Source organism: Fomitiporia mediterranea (assembly GCF_000271605.1).
Source record: "Fomitiporia mediterranea MF3/22 unplaced genomic scaffold FOMMEscaffold_10, whole genome shotgun sequence".
In the NCBI taxonomy this organism is placed as follows: domain Eukaryota; kingdom Fungi; phylum Basidiomycota; class Agaricomycetes; order Hymenochaetales; family Hymenochaetaceae; genus Fomitiporia; species Fomitiporia mediterranea.
Genome location: NW_006760395.1, coordinates 225,330 through 240,848, shown reverse-complemented (window position 1 = coordinate 240,848; position 15,519 = coordinate 225,330). Strand labels below are relative to the sequence as shown.

General features: G+C 43.7%; 6 protein-coding genes across 6 annotated transcripts; 4 read left to right on the top strand and 2 right to left on the bottom strand.

The window, feature by feature from the left end:
* Nucleotides 1-1,779: 1,779 nt before the first annotated feature.
* On the top strand, nucleotides 1,780-2,604 carry FOMMEDRAFT_159530 (uncharacterized protein; the record flags this gene model as incomplete). Its single annotated transcript, XM_007269713.1, has 5 exons — nucleotides 1,780-1,989; nucleotides 2,047-2,154; nucleotides 2,214-2,290; nucleotides 2,349-2,400; nucleotides 2,461-2,604. 5 exons carry the CDS (start codon nucleotides 1,780-1,782, stop codon nucleotides 2,602-2,604), a joined length of 591 nt encoding a protein of 196 aa, XP_007269775.1.
* A 1,574-nt stretch (nucleotides 2,605-4,178) lies between these two features.
* On the top strand, nucleotides 4,179-5,702 carry FOMMEDRAFT_159529 (uncharacterized protein; the record flags this gene model as incomplete). Its single annotated transcript, XM_007269712.1, has 6 exons — nucleotides 4,179-4,391; nucleotides 4,446-4,550; nucleotides 4,603-4,679; nucleotides 4,738-4,780; nucleotides 4,862-4,970; nucleotides 5,551-5,702. 6 exons carry the CDS (start codon nucleotides 4,179-4,181, stop codon nucleotides 5,700-5,702), a joined length of 699 nt encoding a protein of 232 aa, XP_007269774.1.
* A 318-nt stretch (nucleotides 5,703-6,020) lies between these two features.
* On the top strand, nucleotides 6,021-8,494 carry FOMMEDRAFT_92013 (uncharacterized protein; the record flags this gene model as incomplete). Its single annotated transcript, XM_007269691.1, has 10 exons — nucleotides 6,021-6,194; nucleotides 6,278-6,371; nucleotides 6,429-6,478; nucleotides 6,531-7,116; nucleotides 7,177-7,305; nucleotides 7,368-7,423; nucleotides 7,499-7,626; nucleotides 7,709-8,012; nucleotides 8,103-8,236; nucleotides 8,302-8,494. 10 exons carry the CDS (start codon nucleotides 6,021-6,023, stop codon nucleotides 8,492-8,494), a joined length of 1,848 nt encoding a protein of 615 aa, XP_007269753.1.
* Nucleotides 8,495-8,551: 57 nt separating this feature from the next.
* On the bottom strand, nucleotides 8,552-9,843 carry FOMMEDRAFT_112247 (Pantoate-beta-alanine ligase). The gene is made up of 2 exons (XM_007269711.1): nucleotides 9,608-9,843; nucleotides 8,552-9,516 (listed from the first exon to the last, which is right to left on the bottom strand). The coding sequence occupies exons 1-2, from the start codon at nucleotides 9,771-9,773 to the stop codon at nucleotides 8,594-8,596; spliced, it is 1,089 nt and encodes a 362-aa protein (XP_007269773.1). The 5' UTR covers nucleotides 9,774-9,843; the 3' UTR covers nucleotides 8,552-8,593.
* Nucleotides 9,844-10,231: 388 nt separating this feature from the next.
* On the top strand, nucleotides 10,232-11,694 carry FOMMEDRAFT_159526 (uncharacterized protein; the record flags this gene model as incomplete). Its single annotated transcript, XM_007269710.1, has 7 exons — nucleotides 10,232-10,240; nucleotides 10,304-10,446; nucleotides 10,518-10,681; nucleotides 10,749-10,871; nucleotides 10,948-11,182; nucleotides 11,262-11,411; nucleotides 11,475-11,694. 7 exons carry the CDS (start codon nucleotides 10,232-10,234, stop codon nucleotides 11,692-11,694), a joined length of 1,044 nt encoding a protein of 347 aa, XP_007269772.1.
* A 145-nt stretch (nucleotides 11,695-11,839) lies between these two features.
* FOMMEDRAFT_142466 (Aldo/keto reductase) lies at nucleotides 11,840-13,335 on the bottom strand. Its single transcript, XM_007269709.1, has 5 exons — nucleotides 13,230-13,335; nucleotides 13,051-13,161; nucleotides 12,497-12,977; nucleotides 12,248-12,426; nucleotides 11,840-12,188 (listed from the first exon to the last, which is right to left on the bottom strand). Exons 1-5 carry the CDS (start codon nucleotides 13,309-13,311, stop codon nucleotides 11,986-11,988), a joined length of 1,056 nt encoding a protein of 351 aa, XP_007269771.1. The 5' UTR covers nucleotides 13,312-13,335; the 3' UTR covers nucleotides 11,840-11,985.
* Between the last annotated feature and the right edge of the window lie 2,184 nt (nucleotides 13,336-15,519).

Sequence of the window (15,519 nt, the reverse complement as noted above, 5' to 3'; positions counted from 1 at the left end):
TTTATTTAATCATATTATATTATGATTGTTTTCAATTGTAATTATTATAATAATGTGTTCATAATAATAATATTTGTATTATTCGTTGTAATAACCTTATCAGCTTAATACTTTGCTCCTACAAGCTACATTGTCACAATGTAAATTTAATAATTGTTTGTTAAGGTATATACACTGTACAGTTAATGTTACTGTTACAACTTCGAAATTTATTATATAATCAGCTGGTGATAACACGTTCTACATAATTAAGTTGTATTGATGTGTTGTTTCAAGTATATTAGAGATATAATTCTTTCGTTCGTCATTAGTATACATTTACACAATTGTATTAATGTGTAAAGTAGTATCATTTGTTTAATAATTATAATTTTTGCACTTGTCTTGTGCTGTAGTTAGTATTTACACATTATAACATTATTCTTTTGTACATAGTTAGTTTATATACTCTGTAGCATTGTTTTTTGGTTTGTAGTTATTTATTATACTTTGTATATCTGTACTCGTCTGTATATCTTAGATATGTGTATTATATTCACTATCCAATAAGTAATCACAATATCCAACATGTAACTACTGAATCCAATATGTTACATATAATTGCTCAACAATAATATGTGTTAGTTATTATATTGTTCTGTATTCGTTCTGTTAGTTCTATCCATATTATTATCATTATTATCATTATTATTATTGTTATTATAGTGTCTGCAATTGTATTATCGTTTATAATACATGTTAAATGTTTTATTTATTCGATTTAATATACTGTTTAGCATATATATGCTCGTTTTTGAGCATTAATCGTTCAGCTGTGATATTACTATATATGTTATTATTTGATTTATACTATAACATATATGTGCTCGTTGACAGTGTCAAACATTTGTACTATTGTAATGTTAATAGCAGAAGAGTAGTGTTTGTTTTATTAATCTTTTTAACGTTCGTCTGTAGTATGATCAGTTAATTTATTATAACATGATCTCTCATAGTTTCAATGTTGCCTGCATAGATTATGTTATTACTGGGCCAATGATCATAATCACTAAGATGACAATCATATAATGTCTGTGTTGTATGTAGTATAGTAGATTGTGTGTCTGCAGCATATCAATTTGTGTTTGGGATACTCAGACAGGTGAGTCGAGTTCTGCATCATAGTATACTGTGTGTGTGCATGTGATGTGTAGAACTGCATAGAGCATAGATGTAGTAGAGTGTAGATAAAGCATAGGCAGGGAGCTCAAGACTCATAACCTGTTAAGAAAGGGGGAAGAGAGGTTATGTGAGAGGCTTAGAGGGATCACACAAAGAGGGGGGATAGTGGACTCGGCTCACTCTCTTACAGCTTACTTCATTGTCTGTTGATTAGTTAGTCTATATATACTATGTAGGTATGTCTCAGATGTAGAATGTATGATGGAAGGTATTCCATCATCGTTCGTCATTGCTTGTAATGTAGTTTATATCATCTGAGACATACTCTTGTGTAGTCTCGTCTTAACAAGTTGGCAAGCTATAAATGCTGCCTATGCAGCCTATCTATGTATACAGTAAGAGGCAGTTGTATCTTCCGGAACCGGACAATTAGGAACACTAGAGGAAGGACTTGTCTCGGGACTCCATATGAGTCGGAATGCCATTGTAAACTCGATCACGCTGTATCTGGGATCATTTGAGGAATCCTAAAAGCGGAGCACTTTGAGTGGTACAAATAGCACACTGGCTGCAGCCAGCATCTTCACCTTCAGGTTCCTACAACTCATTACAAGCAACATGAAGGCTTTCAGTCTCCTATCTCTCGCAATTCTCTGCGTCTATTCGACAGTGGCACAGATTCTTCCTTCAGTTTACTATCCTCCTGATGGGATATACTACATTTACAACGTTCAATTCAAGGAGTTCTTCAACAATTTCGGATTTAAGGCTACAGAGGGCAATCCTATTGCTGCGTTCTGTTATGTATCACAGAAAACTAACGAGTGGGTCAGTTCTCTATATTTGCTAACATGTATTAGTGCTTGGCTCATCCTTCATCTCTAGTGGTTGGTGGAAACAGTGGGCAGCACGAGTGGCAACCATATGGTCACAATGCGTGTGATGTCGACTGTGCAGGGAAATCCTGCTGCTGGCGGCTATGCTGCTAACGAGGTAAGAACTGTCGTTGTACGAAACTTACTGTAATGGCTGATAATTCTTTTTTTTTTTAGAATGGATCGCTTGTGCATAGCAAGACCGCGTCTACTTGGACTCTGAAGCCAGTCCCAAATTCCTGTTCTCAATTTATGTGAGTGTCTGAGTAACATACTATAGGCTGTCTACATAATTACACAACATGGTATTAGGATCGTTGATGGCAATACAGCAATAACACAGGCTTTCCAAAACCCAGATGGAGTAGGCTGACTAAATCCTTTTCCCTTGTCTCACGAGATGTATTGACTTGTTTATCAAAAGGTCGCATTAACGGTTGAGGCTATAAACCAGAATGCTGCAAACCAACAATGGGCATTCATCCCTTTCGATCAGATTACTAACTATTTCCCGGTGGATCCGAATGGTGGATGTGATCCTTGCCAGTTCTGCCCGGCTCCGTTGTAAACTCGTCCAAGATTGACAATAGTCACTTCCGAGCCTTGAAGCTAAGGACTGCTGAATTGCTTTGAAGGAAATTTGCAACAAGTCAGGAAACAATATTATGTATATTTCTTGATCAACCTGAATATTATTGTAGTATGTGCCCCAGACGACTGTTACTGCAATAGTGCTGTGCTTTCATCAATACTAACCATTAATCTTGGCAGGGTCGCACGATGCCCGAAGAGAAGCCTACTCTCGGATCGCGAACAAGACTTAGAGACTACCATAGATGTGATCTCCCCTTACTTCCTACTGAATTGCTTTCTTCGTGTCGGAAACCGTGTGTATGCTTCATACGGCACCTGTTAGAGGCGTTTAGTTTAACGCACATATCACTACTGGAGTGTGAAGTAAGCTTGTTCGAGGATTTCCTGTTGAGTGTAATGAATTAAAGCCACTAGCGTCTGTGGGAACTCAGACACACAATCATTCATGAAATTTTCGAGTAATTACAGTACAATTGTGTACAGTTGTATGCACCGAGTACTAGTAAGGTAGTAACTATACAAATAGTGAGAGAGTCATTGAATGCCAAGACATGCAACTTTATCATAGTCTGTTAGGAATAATTCCAGTAATATACTGTCGCCTCATAAATAAAGCTACAAGCATTTTAAGTTCAACCACACAGCTAAGAATATGCATTAGACTCGGAGAACTCATTGAAGCCCAAAATGGTTGCGTCGAAGCTATATATGGAGCTGGAACCAACGTATTGGCTGTGCTCTTTACCATATTCGGTTATTGTTTTGTTTTCACCTTATTCATCATTAACTCTTGTCTGTCTAGTCTATCTGTTGGAAAACAAGTCATTCCCAGATCTTGGTGCAGCAACAGTGCTTTCAATCCAGATCTTCTGTGAGCTTCAAAAGTACATGCAAATAGTAGTGTGTTACTGTAACGTTCAGCATCATGATCACTTGGTCAGTGAAAAACTCTCCAGCACGCTTCTTACTAATGGACCGCGAATTGGCAAGCTACAGAACGCTGTATATCAATACAAGTAGCAAAAAAGTTCCTGGAATTTTAGTTGTCTTTTCTAGAACCGAACAATCAAGGATATCAGAGGAAAATGTTTAGTTCAGCGCTCCGAACAACTTCACAATAGCTGCCTACTACACTTCAAGACAAATTGTTAACGAAGAAGCCCTTTAGTTAGAGCGCTTAAAATCCCCCAGTGTCTTGTATGGCCGATCAACTGAGAATATCAAAGGAAAATCTGCAGTTTGGCGCTCCGAATAACTTCGCAATAGCATACTACACTCTAATTGGGATTGTTCACCTTTAGTTCCTGCGCTTTCTTAATGGTGAAGTCCCTCAGAATTATTTGCGTCTTCTAGCACTGGAAGATCGAGGATATTAGGTGAGGTTTTTTGGTTGAGCGCTCCGAATAACCTCGCCAAGGCCTACTACACTTCAATTGGGATCATTAAAGAATCCTTACACTAGGGCACTTTCTCAGTGGTATAAATAAATGCTATTCTGCCATAGCATTCATCTTCATCTTCAAGTCTCTACAGCCCATTGCAAGTAACATGAAGTTCCTCAATCTCCTTTCTCTCGCGTCTCTCTGTGTCTCATCAGCAGTGGCGCAGATTATCCCCCCTTCAGTCAACTATCCATCGGATGGGATATACTTCATTCTCAACGTACAGTTTAAGCAGGTGTTCAACAATATCCGTTTTATACCTAAAGAAGGCAATCCTATTGCTGGATACTGTTATGTATCTCAGAAGACTAACGAATGGGTTAGTTTCTCTCCACTTGTATTAACAAGTACTCGGCTGATAGTCTACCTTTAGTGGAGTGTGAAGGCAGTGGGCAGTCCGTTCGACTATAAGGTGACATTGCGTGTGATGTCTACTGCGGAGGGAAAGCCCGATACGGGTGGCTATGCTGCTAACTCTGTAAGTACTGTTGTTGGTGAATTTTGATATCTAATCATAACCATTGCTTCAGAACGGAAATCTCGTACATAGCGAGACTGCTCAAGCTTGGACTCTTCAGCCCGTTCCGGGTGTCTCTTCTCAATTTTTGTGAGCGTTCTGTGATTTCTTATCACAAACCTGTTGCCTAATTACATGTCTACTTTAGGATTGTTGATAACAATACAGCAATAACACAGAATGCGGCCACGGTAAGCTGACTTCAACTTCTCTTCTCCAAGGCCATTTCACAGAGAATTTACTAATATATCCATCTATCTAACTATCAAAAGCACCAATTAGCAGTCAATACTATCAGCCAGAATGCTACAAACCAGCACTGGGTTTTCATCCCTGTCAACCAAATTACCGACCTTTTTGCAGAGGACCCGGATGGCGGATGTAACTCTTGTGCCTGTCAACCTACAACTCTTCAGAGTCTATTGTAGGTAGAGCCTTGAGGTCAATGATTATTGAGATAATTTGGAAGGGTTTTTTTTTGTGGAAAGTTGGGGAGTGACATCGTGTACATTCTTTGATCAACTTGAATGTTAACATAATGTGTACTCCTGATGATGAATTTTATAGTAATGCTAGTGCTGTAATATTATGAATATTATTTGTTACTAAGGCTGACAGGGCTGCCTGGAGAGAAGCCAACACTCGGATCAAAGATAGTCTACTTCAGATACAACAATCTGTTCATGTTTTCCGCTGATTTGGTGTATTTGGGAACTTGGACAGGCAATCACTCATGAAGATTTCAAGGGTATATCACTCTAACTAGTGCAACAAGTGTTATTCTAAGTTGGCTATAATGCTTTATCATTTTAAGATGGTAATACTTACATTATGATTGTACATAGTAAATACAAAAATAATGAATAAACATTCTTTTCGGTAAGCTTACCTGCACGACTGGAATATGCTTTAAACAACTAAGCTAAGCTAAACTTGAAGAGGCAATTGAAGCCGTATATAGGCGGTGTTAGTAAGCCGGAACCGATGGTCGGCTTGTCTGCTTCGTCAATAAATTACCATACTCAACACTCTCGCTCCCTTGTCTTCGCACGGTGTTCCACGGACACCCATAATCCACTGTTGGATGATGTACTGAACATGGCACATCGCTAGGCGTGCAGAACGATTATCCTCCGTCGCGAGGCCTGCTAGAGTAATTCGCTTATGCACTTGGGAGAGTCGACACTCAAAAAGGCAGTTCGGTTTTGGCAGCTAGGGCGGACCTTGGATGTCCCGTGCTTGGCCTACGCATATATGCCAACCATGCTCTGCATACTCTCCGACAGAATCGCATCTCGCCTAGTCCCTTCTTTCATCGATCTGCGCTTGTCTGGTTAATATAAAGCTCCTATCTAGGCGCCATCTACCATAAACCCTTGGTAGAGAACAGCTTGGAACAAACGCTCCTGTCTAACACTCTGGTTTATTGACATGTCCTCTAATTCGAACTCGAAAGTCGATGTCCTCGTTATTGGTGCTGGGCCTGCGGGTCTTATGGCTGGCAATGCGCTTGCGCGTGCGGGCGTTAACGTACGCGTCGTAGACAAGCGGCCTAAGAAAGTTGCTGCTGGACAGGCAGATGGTATTCAGCCCAGGACGATCGAGGTCTTCCAGGTCAGTACTAGCCTTTTCCTTCCCTTGGTTTGTGTACTAATCTTGTTTCCTATGATTTGACGCGGGTTGTTTAGAGCTATGGTCTTGCTGAACGGTTGCTGCGAGAAGGAAACCAGATGCATTTAGCCGCGTTTTATAACCCGTCGCCCAGTGGTGGTATTGCTGTGCGTTCTCTCGTCTACAAATTTGTTATTATAACGTACTCATCTACTAAATGCTAGCGAGACGGACGAGCTCCAGACGTCACTGCAACAAACGCGCGGTATCCGTTTGAGGTGAGCGACTCTCCCTCGTGTCTTATAAACTAACCTGATTCGCTGGTGGTAGGTCACACTCCACCAAGGCGCCATCGAAGCCATCTTCCTCGATTCCATGCGCGAACACGGCGGATTGGAAATCGAACGCCCAATCCAGCCTTCGGCGAACAAGCTCGACGAGTCTCCCGAAGTGCTTGCGAGCTTGGAGAGTTATCCTGTTCAAGTTACGTTGAAGCATTTTACGGATGATGGACAAGAGGAGAGGGAGGAAGTCGTGCAGGCCAAGTACGTTCTCGGAGCTGACGGAGCACATTCATGGGTTCGCAGGACACTCGGATTTACAATGGACGGTGAACAAACAGATTACGTTTGGGGCGTCGTCGACATGATACCTACAACCGACTTCCCCGACATCCGCAACAAAACAGCCATACACTCGAAGAACGGGTCTTGTATGATCATCCCGCGCGAGGGCGACATCGTGCGGCTGTACATCCAACTCTCGGACGAAGACGCGAAGGAGGTGTTGGATGCGAAAGGACGCATTGATAAGATGCGGTGGACACCTCAGCGGTTGATGGCTATTGCGAAGCGCAATTTACAGCCGTATACGATTGAGTTTCCGGAGGACGTTGAGTGGTGGACTTTGTATATCAGTGCGTGGATTCTCGTATAACTTTCTTAATTGAGGTACTAATGTTGATTTGACATTTTAGTTGGACAAAGGGTTGCGTCCAACTTCTCGTTGAAGGAGCGGGTATTCATCGCTGGTGATGCGTGCCATACGCATTCGCCGAAGGCGGGTCAGGGAATGAATGCGAGTATGAACGATTCGCACAACCTCAGTTAGTTTCTCCTCTCATCCGACTAGCCTCAACTCAATACTGACATTTGTGTTCGACGTTAGTGTGGAAGCTCGTCCATGTCCTACGCGGCTGGGCAGATCCTTCAATTCTCAAGACCGTACGTCTCCACCTCTGCTTCGATTCAATTCATGCTATCATTTACTAACGACTTTTCGGTACTTGACATGTTTAGTACGAACTCGAACGACGCAAATACGCCCAAGACCTAATCGACTTCGACCGGAAGTTCGCAGCGCTCTTCTCTGGAAAACCAAGGTCAGAGGAGAACCAAGAAGGAGTGACGCATGATCAGTTCTTAGCGTACGTCTCTCTCTCCCTCTTCTATACATTAATAACCAACTCTATTACTTACTTACTTTCATTTGTTTGCGCGCATGGACAGCGCCTTCCAAACCTTCGGCGGCTTCACCTCCGGAATCGGGATCCAATACTCTCCTTCCTTACTCACAGTTCCTTCATCCTCCATCTCCTCATCCACCACTGCCACCTCCTCCAGCACTCTAGCAACACACCTAGACGTTGGGACGCGCTTCCCTCCACAAGTCGTCCTTAACACCGCTAACGGCAGGCCTCACGAGATTCAAGATTCCTTACCCTCAGATGGGAGGTGGAAACTTATCGTCTTTACGGGTAACTTGGGTGAGGAAGAAGGCGCAAGGAGGAGGGTACAGGAGTTTGCGGAGGGCGTGAGTCGGGAAGGTGGGGTTTTAAGGAAGTTTGGTGCTCGAACGATGAGTACGAGTTCAAATTCAAGTAAGGGGGGAAAGGACGGAAAGGATAATGAAGCAATATGGAAGAAGGAGAAGAGGGAGTGGGATGAGGTGTTTGAGATCGTTAGTGTTATGGCTGGGAAGAAGGAAGTTGTGGATTATACGGATGTACCTGCTGTTTTGAGGTCACATTGGACGAAGTGCGTCTCCTCTATCCCTCTCTTTAAAAAAAAAATCAGATGCTAACGCTAACGTGCTTTTATAGAGTCTTCGTAGACGACGAAGACGTCCAACACGTCAAAGGCGGGAAAGCATACGCGACGTACGGGATCTCTCCCGAACGAGGTGCAGTTGTAGTTGTTCGACCTGATGGGTATATTGGTTTGGTAGCACCGCTGGGAGGGGAGGGTGTTAGTGCTTTAGAGACGTATTTCGCTGGGTTTATGAAGCCTGCGTAGGCTATTATTTCTCGATACTCTACTCATAAGGGTCGATCATAGAATATGGATTTGCTTGTATTTAATTAAAACACGCATATATGCAAATATATGATCTCGTTAGTACAAAATCTTACTGCTGTTACCCAGGAGGACGTTATCAATCAACCTCGTCCTACCGACCCACATCGCACCACTAAGTATCCATACATCCTCTCCGTCATCGCTACTTTTTGTCTTAGTTTCAGACCCGTCGACGACATCAAACGTCCACGGATCATTCATCTCAACGTAATCCACACGCAAGTCCACACCATCCTCTCGTTTTGCTCGTTCTGCCTCGGAATGTAGGAAAGAATGAGCGGAATGGATGACAGTGTCTTTTGTTGAACCGGTGTTCCATGCTATTTCACCTGCTCGGAGAGCTTTGTATAACGCAGGTGCGTATTTCCTCTCTTGCGGAGTTAAGTAACTGTTTCGCGAACTTAATGCCAATCCATCCATCCTCTCCCTCTCCCTCTCCCTCTCCTTCTCGTCTTCCTCTTCCTCAGGTTCACGAGCAGTAGGAACGATATGCAACCCCTCCTCACCAGGATACGCACACAACAAGTCCCTCACCATGCGTCGAAGAATAAGCGCCTGTTGGATATCTTTCTGACCGAAGTAAGCGTGAGAAGGCTGGACGGCGTTGAAGAGCTTTGTGACGACTGTACAGACTCCGCGGAAGAAGTGTGGTCGGGTACGACCTTCGAGGTGGGTGCTTAGGGAGGGGAGGTCGACGAGGGTGCTGGCTGCTAGTGGGTTCCCTCCTTTCTCTGATGAGGAGGAGGAAGGAGAGGGAGGATACATAACCTCCACCGAGGGTAGGAACACCGCAGCCGTCGTACGCGAACTTGGCGGGGGCGAGTGAAGCGCAGAGAGAGCTTGGAGGTCTTGAGGGAGCGTACGAGGGTAAGAGGCTAGGTCTTCGTGTGGAGCGAATTGGGTCGGGTTGACGAAGATGGAGACGATGGTTAGGTCGTTTTCTGCTAGTGAACGGCGGACTGCAGGAATCCAAGAATAAATAAGAAATTATATATATATTGAAATATTGAAATGGGATGTAAGGAGAAGAATGGAGAGAGAAAGACGTACCGAGTGAGAGATGACCCTCATGTAACGCTCCCATCGTAGGTACGAACCCTACACTCTTACCCTTCGAAAAGGCTTCGTTCCGCCATGCACGTAGTTTCTCGAGCGTTTGGAGTATTGGGATCGATGTCTCTGGTAGCCCATTATTTGAATGCGAACTCGATGTCATTGTTCTTCTCCGTAAAGTCGTCGTTACTACTGCTGCTTGACGAGAGATTCGAGGTAAGATGGTGAGAGGAGGACGAGAGACGAGTGCGAACATGATGAGCAAAGAGATATATTGTTATATGATCAGAAATTAGCGCGTTGCGTCGGCGTCGGAGGACGAGATCATCCATAAGTAACGTTCACGACACTTACTCCTCCGAAACCTTGTCCAGCGCTCTTTACATTCATCCGTTCCGAACAATAATTGCCTCTCAAAAAAGCTCACGAGAATATTTCTATCGGTCTTGGATTGTTTTAGCCTGGACGCTAGACGTTCTCAAAGTTGAAAGAAAAGACGAGCTTTGACCACACCGAAGTCATGTCCAACTCGACCCGAACAACGTTCACAACCAACTCCGGCTCCTCAACTGCAAAACTGACAGAACAGCTGAGCAACTGTCATCCGTTCATACAACAGGAATGTCGTCAGTTATCTCTCCTACCAACGACTCATATTCAGTATCGTTACTTATTCTATGTTAAAAAATATAGCTTGACGTCCTTATCGTCCACCAAAACTCTGAGCTTGAAGAACGCCTACGATCGATCACTAGCTCGTATTTCTCTGGTACCCTCGAGCTTTCTGAGCTCTTCGACGCTGCATACGACTTGAGTGGGAAGTACTCTTCGCAAAAGTAAGTTCATTTTCGCGACGAATGGGCCAAGAATCTCATTTCATCATTTTCGCCTTGGACACGGATGGTAGTGACTTTCTGGCTCTGTCTACTGGACACATAGGGATGGAGGACGTATGGTGTATCGATCAACGTGGAGTACTTACGATAGTATTGACGAAGGAGACGTACGAGCAACTCGGACTGGTTGGGGAGAAAGTCAGGTTATCTGGGAGTGGAAAAGCGGAGGTACACGGTACGTCCCTCAAATTTACTTTTACTTTATATTTATACAGAGAAGGGTGCTAATCAATAGATTGTAGCAGTGTATGTCGACCTTCACGAACGAACCTCGAGTCAGTTTACTCGTGCGAAGGAGGCTATTCGGTTATGGGACGAACGGAGGAGAGTACAGGGAATCGGACCTTGGCGGGTTTGTGTTCAAGGTCTGCAGCACACTATTACATTTAAAGGCACTTTCCCCGCTTGAATCGTGTCGTACTCATGAACTACTTCAAATAGCTCTGCCAAGTAACCTAGAGACGGAGCTCAAACCTGAAACCGTGCAGCCGAGCGTCACTACCACTTCCGATATCCTTGTCCCGGTTCTGGACCACGAGGATGGCTGCACTTTTGGTGGTGTTACGAATACTAGTACTGGAGGTGAGGAGTCAAAAGCAGATGCTGAAGAGGACCGACAAGAACGTATGAATGAGTTGTTCGAGTGGGTTGGGATGGCGTGTATTGGTTCAGATCGGTTCGTCTTCGACCATAACACTTCTCTTCCACTTTATTGGCGTTGAGGCCCTACCTGACCTTTCTGCTTTCCGTGCTAGATTAAAAGCCAACGACCGTGTCAACCCGTTCGTCGCAGTATACGAACCACCAACACCGAAGGCGACAGTGGGGGACGTAACGCATTTCCGATGGCGTGGGTTGCTGGGACCTTCTACGATCCGAAGCGTTTTAGAAACAACAACCGATTTGTATGTCTACCTGTCCTCTACTTTGTACTCCCCGTTGCCTTCGCGTTGCTAATAAATTCCTAGTGTCAAAAGAGACGACGCGAGTACCAGTTTCGTAGCTATAACCGCAAACACGTTCTCCAACGCTCCCTTATCGTACATCTCACTCAAGGCGTTTGAAGAAGGCGCAAAGAATGAGGCAAGACTTGGACGGTCGAGCAGGACCGTGAGATGCTGGAGTTTGATTGTGAAACCTAGTGGTCAGGAGAATGGTGTAGTGGATTGGGTGTTGGCGAGTTGTTGAGTCCTGAGTTGCAATTGTGGACATAGATATAGATGGACATTTGGCAAATCGGTCGGCCTTCATTCTCTACCTAAATTGTGCTGATTTCTACACTCAACGTCGAAGTTTGAACAGCTATGTTCACGTGCAAGAGATTCCCCACCCAGGAACAGTCAACGAAACTTTTGTTTATTCAAATTCAAATTATGCCGGTGCCAATCGAGTAACTTGTTACATTCATTTATTTATAATCCTTTACAATTCTGATACTGCCAGTGGTTTCGCACGTGCAGTACCAGCGCGATCGCTTTTTCATTCTCCTTTCCACTCTCCTAATGGAATGCAATTGCCTTCACAAGACGCCATGAAGGCGGAAGGATATCTCTCTCCACGTACGTCAGCAGCCTCAGAGAGAGCACGAATCGCGTTGACGTCCTCCGGTGTGAGTCGTACCTCGGCACCTCGAGCATTCTCTTCGACGCGCTCAACAGTTCGGCATCCAGGAATTGGTATAACTGGTTTCAGCGTAAAAAAAAAATACGGTCCTAGACGTTAAAAGAGGGAGGGACTCAACAGTTCTCTGACGTTGCAAGTATCCAGGCTAGAGCGATTTGACTCGGTGTCGCTTTGTACTTGTCGGCTATTACCCTGATCTTGTCGACGAGTTCGACGTTCTTTGGGAAGTTCTCTTCTGAGAAACGTGGCAAGTACATGCGAAGGTCGTTCTCTTCGAAGTCTGCACGAGAGCGGAACCTTTGGCATAGTCATAAGAATATTTTTCAAAGCACACCAAATTAAACCTTTACGCGGAAGTGTGCCTTACCTCCCGGAAACCAAACCGCGTCCAAGTGGACTATATGCGACGACAGCAACACCAAGCTCCTCCGCAGCCTTCGCAAAACCATCCTTCTCGATATCTAGAGTGAACGGACTAAACTCCATCTGCGCAGCAATGACCTTCTCCCCAACTCCCTTCAATGCTTTCGCACGGCGCAACGTATCGACACTACATTCACTCAAACCAATATAGCGAATCACACCCTTTTCAAGTGGCCCGCGGAGTGTCTCGAGTACAACTTCAATCGGAACATTCGGGTCGACGCGATGCTGGTAATACAAGTCGATATAGTCCGTTCCGAGACGCTTCAGTGAACGCTCGAGCGCATATTTGATATACGTCGGTGTTGAGATAGGTTTCCCGCCTCCGAACTTGCTCTCTGGGTCGGTCGCGCCGAACTTGGTTGCGAGGAAAATCTCGGACCGACGGCCTGTCTCTGCAAACCACTTTGCGAGCGTCAGTTCACCTAAGACAAACAAGTAACAAATATCTAATCAATATTCTAGAAAGAATAAATAAAGGAAAGTAGACAGACGTACAATCTCCATAAATATCTGCGCAGTCCCAGAATGTCATGCCACGATTGGCGGCATACGTCAAAGCCTCGTATGCAGCTACTTCGTCAGTCTTTCCATAGTAAGCACCAATGCCTATTGGTATGGCAATCAACCAGTGATATATTATACAGTACTATTGTAGAGGCATAGCCGAGCCGTACCCATTGTTCCAAGCCCAACAGCACTGACAGTTGGTCCATTGGCACCAAGGCGACGAGTAGGAAGTTTCTTAACGTTGGACATGGTAGGATAAGATTAAGAAAGTGGGTTTGACCCTGGATGACAAGAGTTGTCCAAAACACATGTATTTTATACTCGGTCCAAATTCCGAAAAAGGGAAAGAAATATTTGTGCCGTGCAGCAGTGCCGGCAAACGTCACCACATTATCGAGTAATTAGACCTTAGACTACTATTCGCTCTTCGAGGACTTCTTCATGTATGAACTCCCTGCACAACGAGGGTACGCGTACGACCGCATATGTCAGCTCGTTACTGAACAGCTGGCCTTTAGACTTCGATTCGCTCTTCGAAGACTTCTTTATGTATGAATAACTGGATATCGAGGATACGCGTACGACCGGCAGCAAATTGGATTCTTCTGGGAACGTAGATTTGAGAAACTTGATTAGCCTAATCGGAGGGGCGGGGCCCGACAGCTAGAAATTAGCCAAGAGCTAGTGACAAACGACAGGAATGGAAAGTCTCTGAGTAGTAATTATTGGTTTCAAAAGCCGGTGTAGAATCCAGGATCTCAAATTAGAGGATGTGGAAATAGATAATGACGTTTAGTCAAGGCTGAGAAATTCACAGCGTCGTTCACATGCATTGTGCAATATACCTCACCCCAGTATGTAACGTCCCAGCTGACGATAAAACACGAATGCACCCGGTGTAAAATCAGAACTCTGAGTGATGCCTAAGGAACAGTGGATCCCCCTACTCTATAGGGTAAACTTGATGCGACACGACGTGTAAGTATAACACTGTCTCACATGACAAGAAAAGCTTCGAGGATGATGGAACGCGGATGAGGTCATGAGGGAACTTCCCATCAATTTGGTGAGTCGATTTTCGTTCGATCATCACATGTTGCTTACGTGAGCCAACTTGTTTCTCTCCCTTACTCTCAAGTTCTCAATCCGAGTTAGAGTACGAGTGGAAACTCCCTAGTTTCCCACAGTGAGGATTACCACAGAGGTTTCCCACGAGGTAAACCTCACTACCACAAGGGTTGCCGGAAATTGGCCTGTGGAAAACTCAAATGTATTAGTCATACATAATATTATGTCAGTAGATAAATTAAGAAAAAATGCCTCAACCTGACGAAAAGCAAGGAAAATAGATAGTTTGAGAGTGCATATACTCTATGTCTGTCATTTTATTAGGTTAACATCTCCTATTTTGCTTGACATTCTTTCAGATACTCCTTCATTTGAAGGAGTACACTCTAATAAAACTGGAGAGGTACAAGTGATAGATATGGACAATATTTCCAGTACCTCTTCAGACAATTTACAAATTTTGAACAATAATAAAGCCTGGTCAATGTAATTAGTTACCTCTTTCTTTTTATTTCTCTTAGATATATCTATTTATTATGTATGTTTCAACACTGGTAGACTATAAAACACAATAAAATTGCTCTCAGCAGTATAACCAATGTCTGAAATTAATATTGTACCTAAATTTTCAGCTCAATAGAGGTAAACGACACAAAACTCTTTAAAATTTCCTTTTTGGAACATTATAATGATATTACTAATATGCTGACTAAGTGTTGTCCACGCGAGGTTTACCACGCCTCCAGAGGCCCAGCAAAATGACCTGTGGAAAACTAGTTTCCCACAGGCTCTCGGGAGTTTCCACTCGTACTCTAATCCGAGTCGCCCGACAGCCACGCATATTCAAAGAAACAGACCATAACTGGTCCGTGGTTAGCAATTTGTAGGACTATCATTGCTTTCACACGCCATTCTGACAGAGAACTGAGAACAATGATGTATAACGCTGCATGGAAAAAATCCGAGCAGCTGAAAGCAAAAAAAAGGTAATAATACATTTTATAGAAAAGTCGCGAATAAGCTCTTAGAAGGAAACGAACAAAAACCTCGATCATTCGAGAATAGGACTACAAAGTCAGTGGCCAGCACTGTTCAACAATCCATCGTAACAACATTGTATGGACCACTATGATCAGGGATATTCCCTTTGGAGACGTCTGAAACGGCTCCGGTGCTACACTCGTCGGAATCATTATCTTGGCCTTCAATGGTTGTCAGCATTACTGCTGCTTGCATAATTCCTTAGAATGGCAAGATCACATGATTTTTTCGTCACAAAGTTGAAAAACACAAAGAAAATACAATATCTCACTCAATCCTTAACATAAATGTGTACTATTAGTACCTAAATTCATAATTTTAAAATCCCCTTCAGATAGATACTTTATT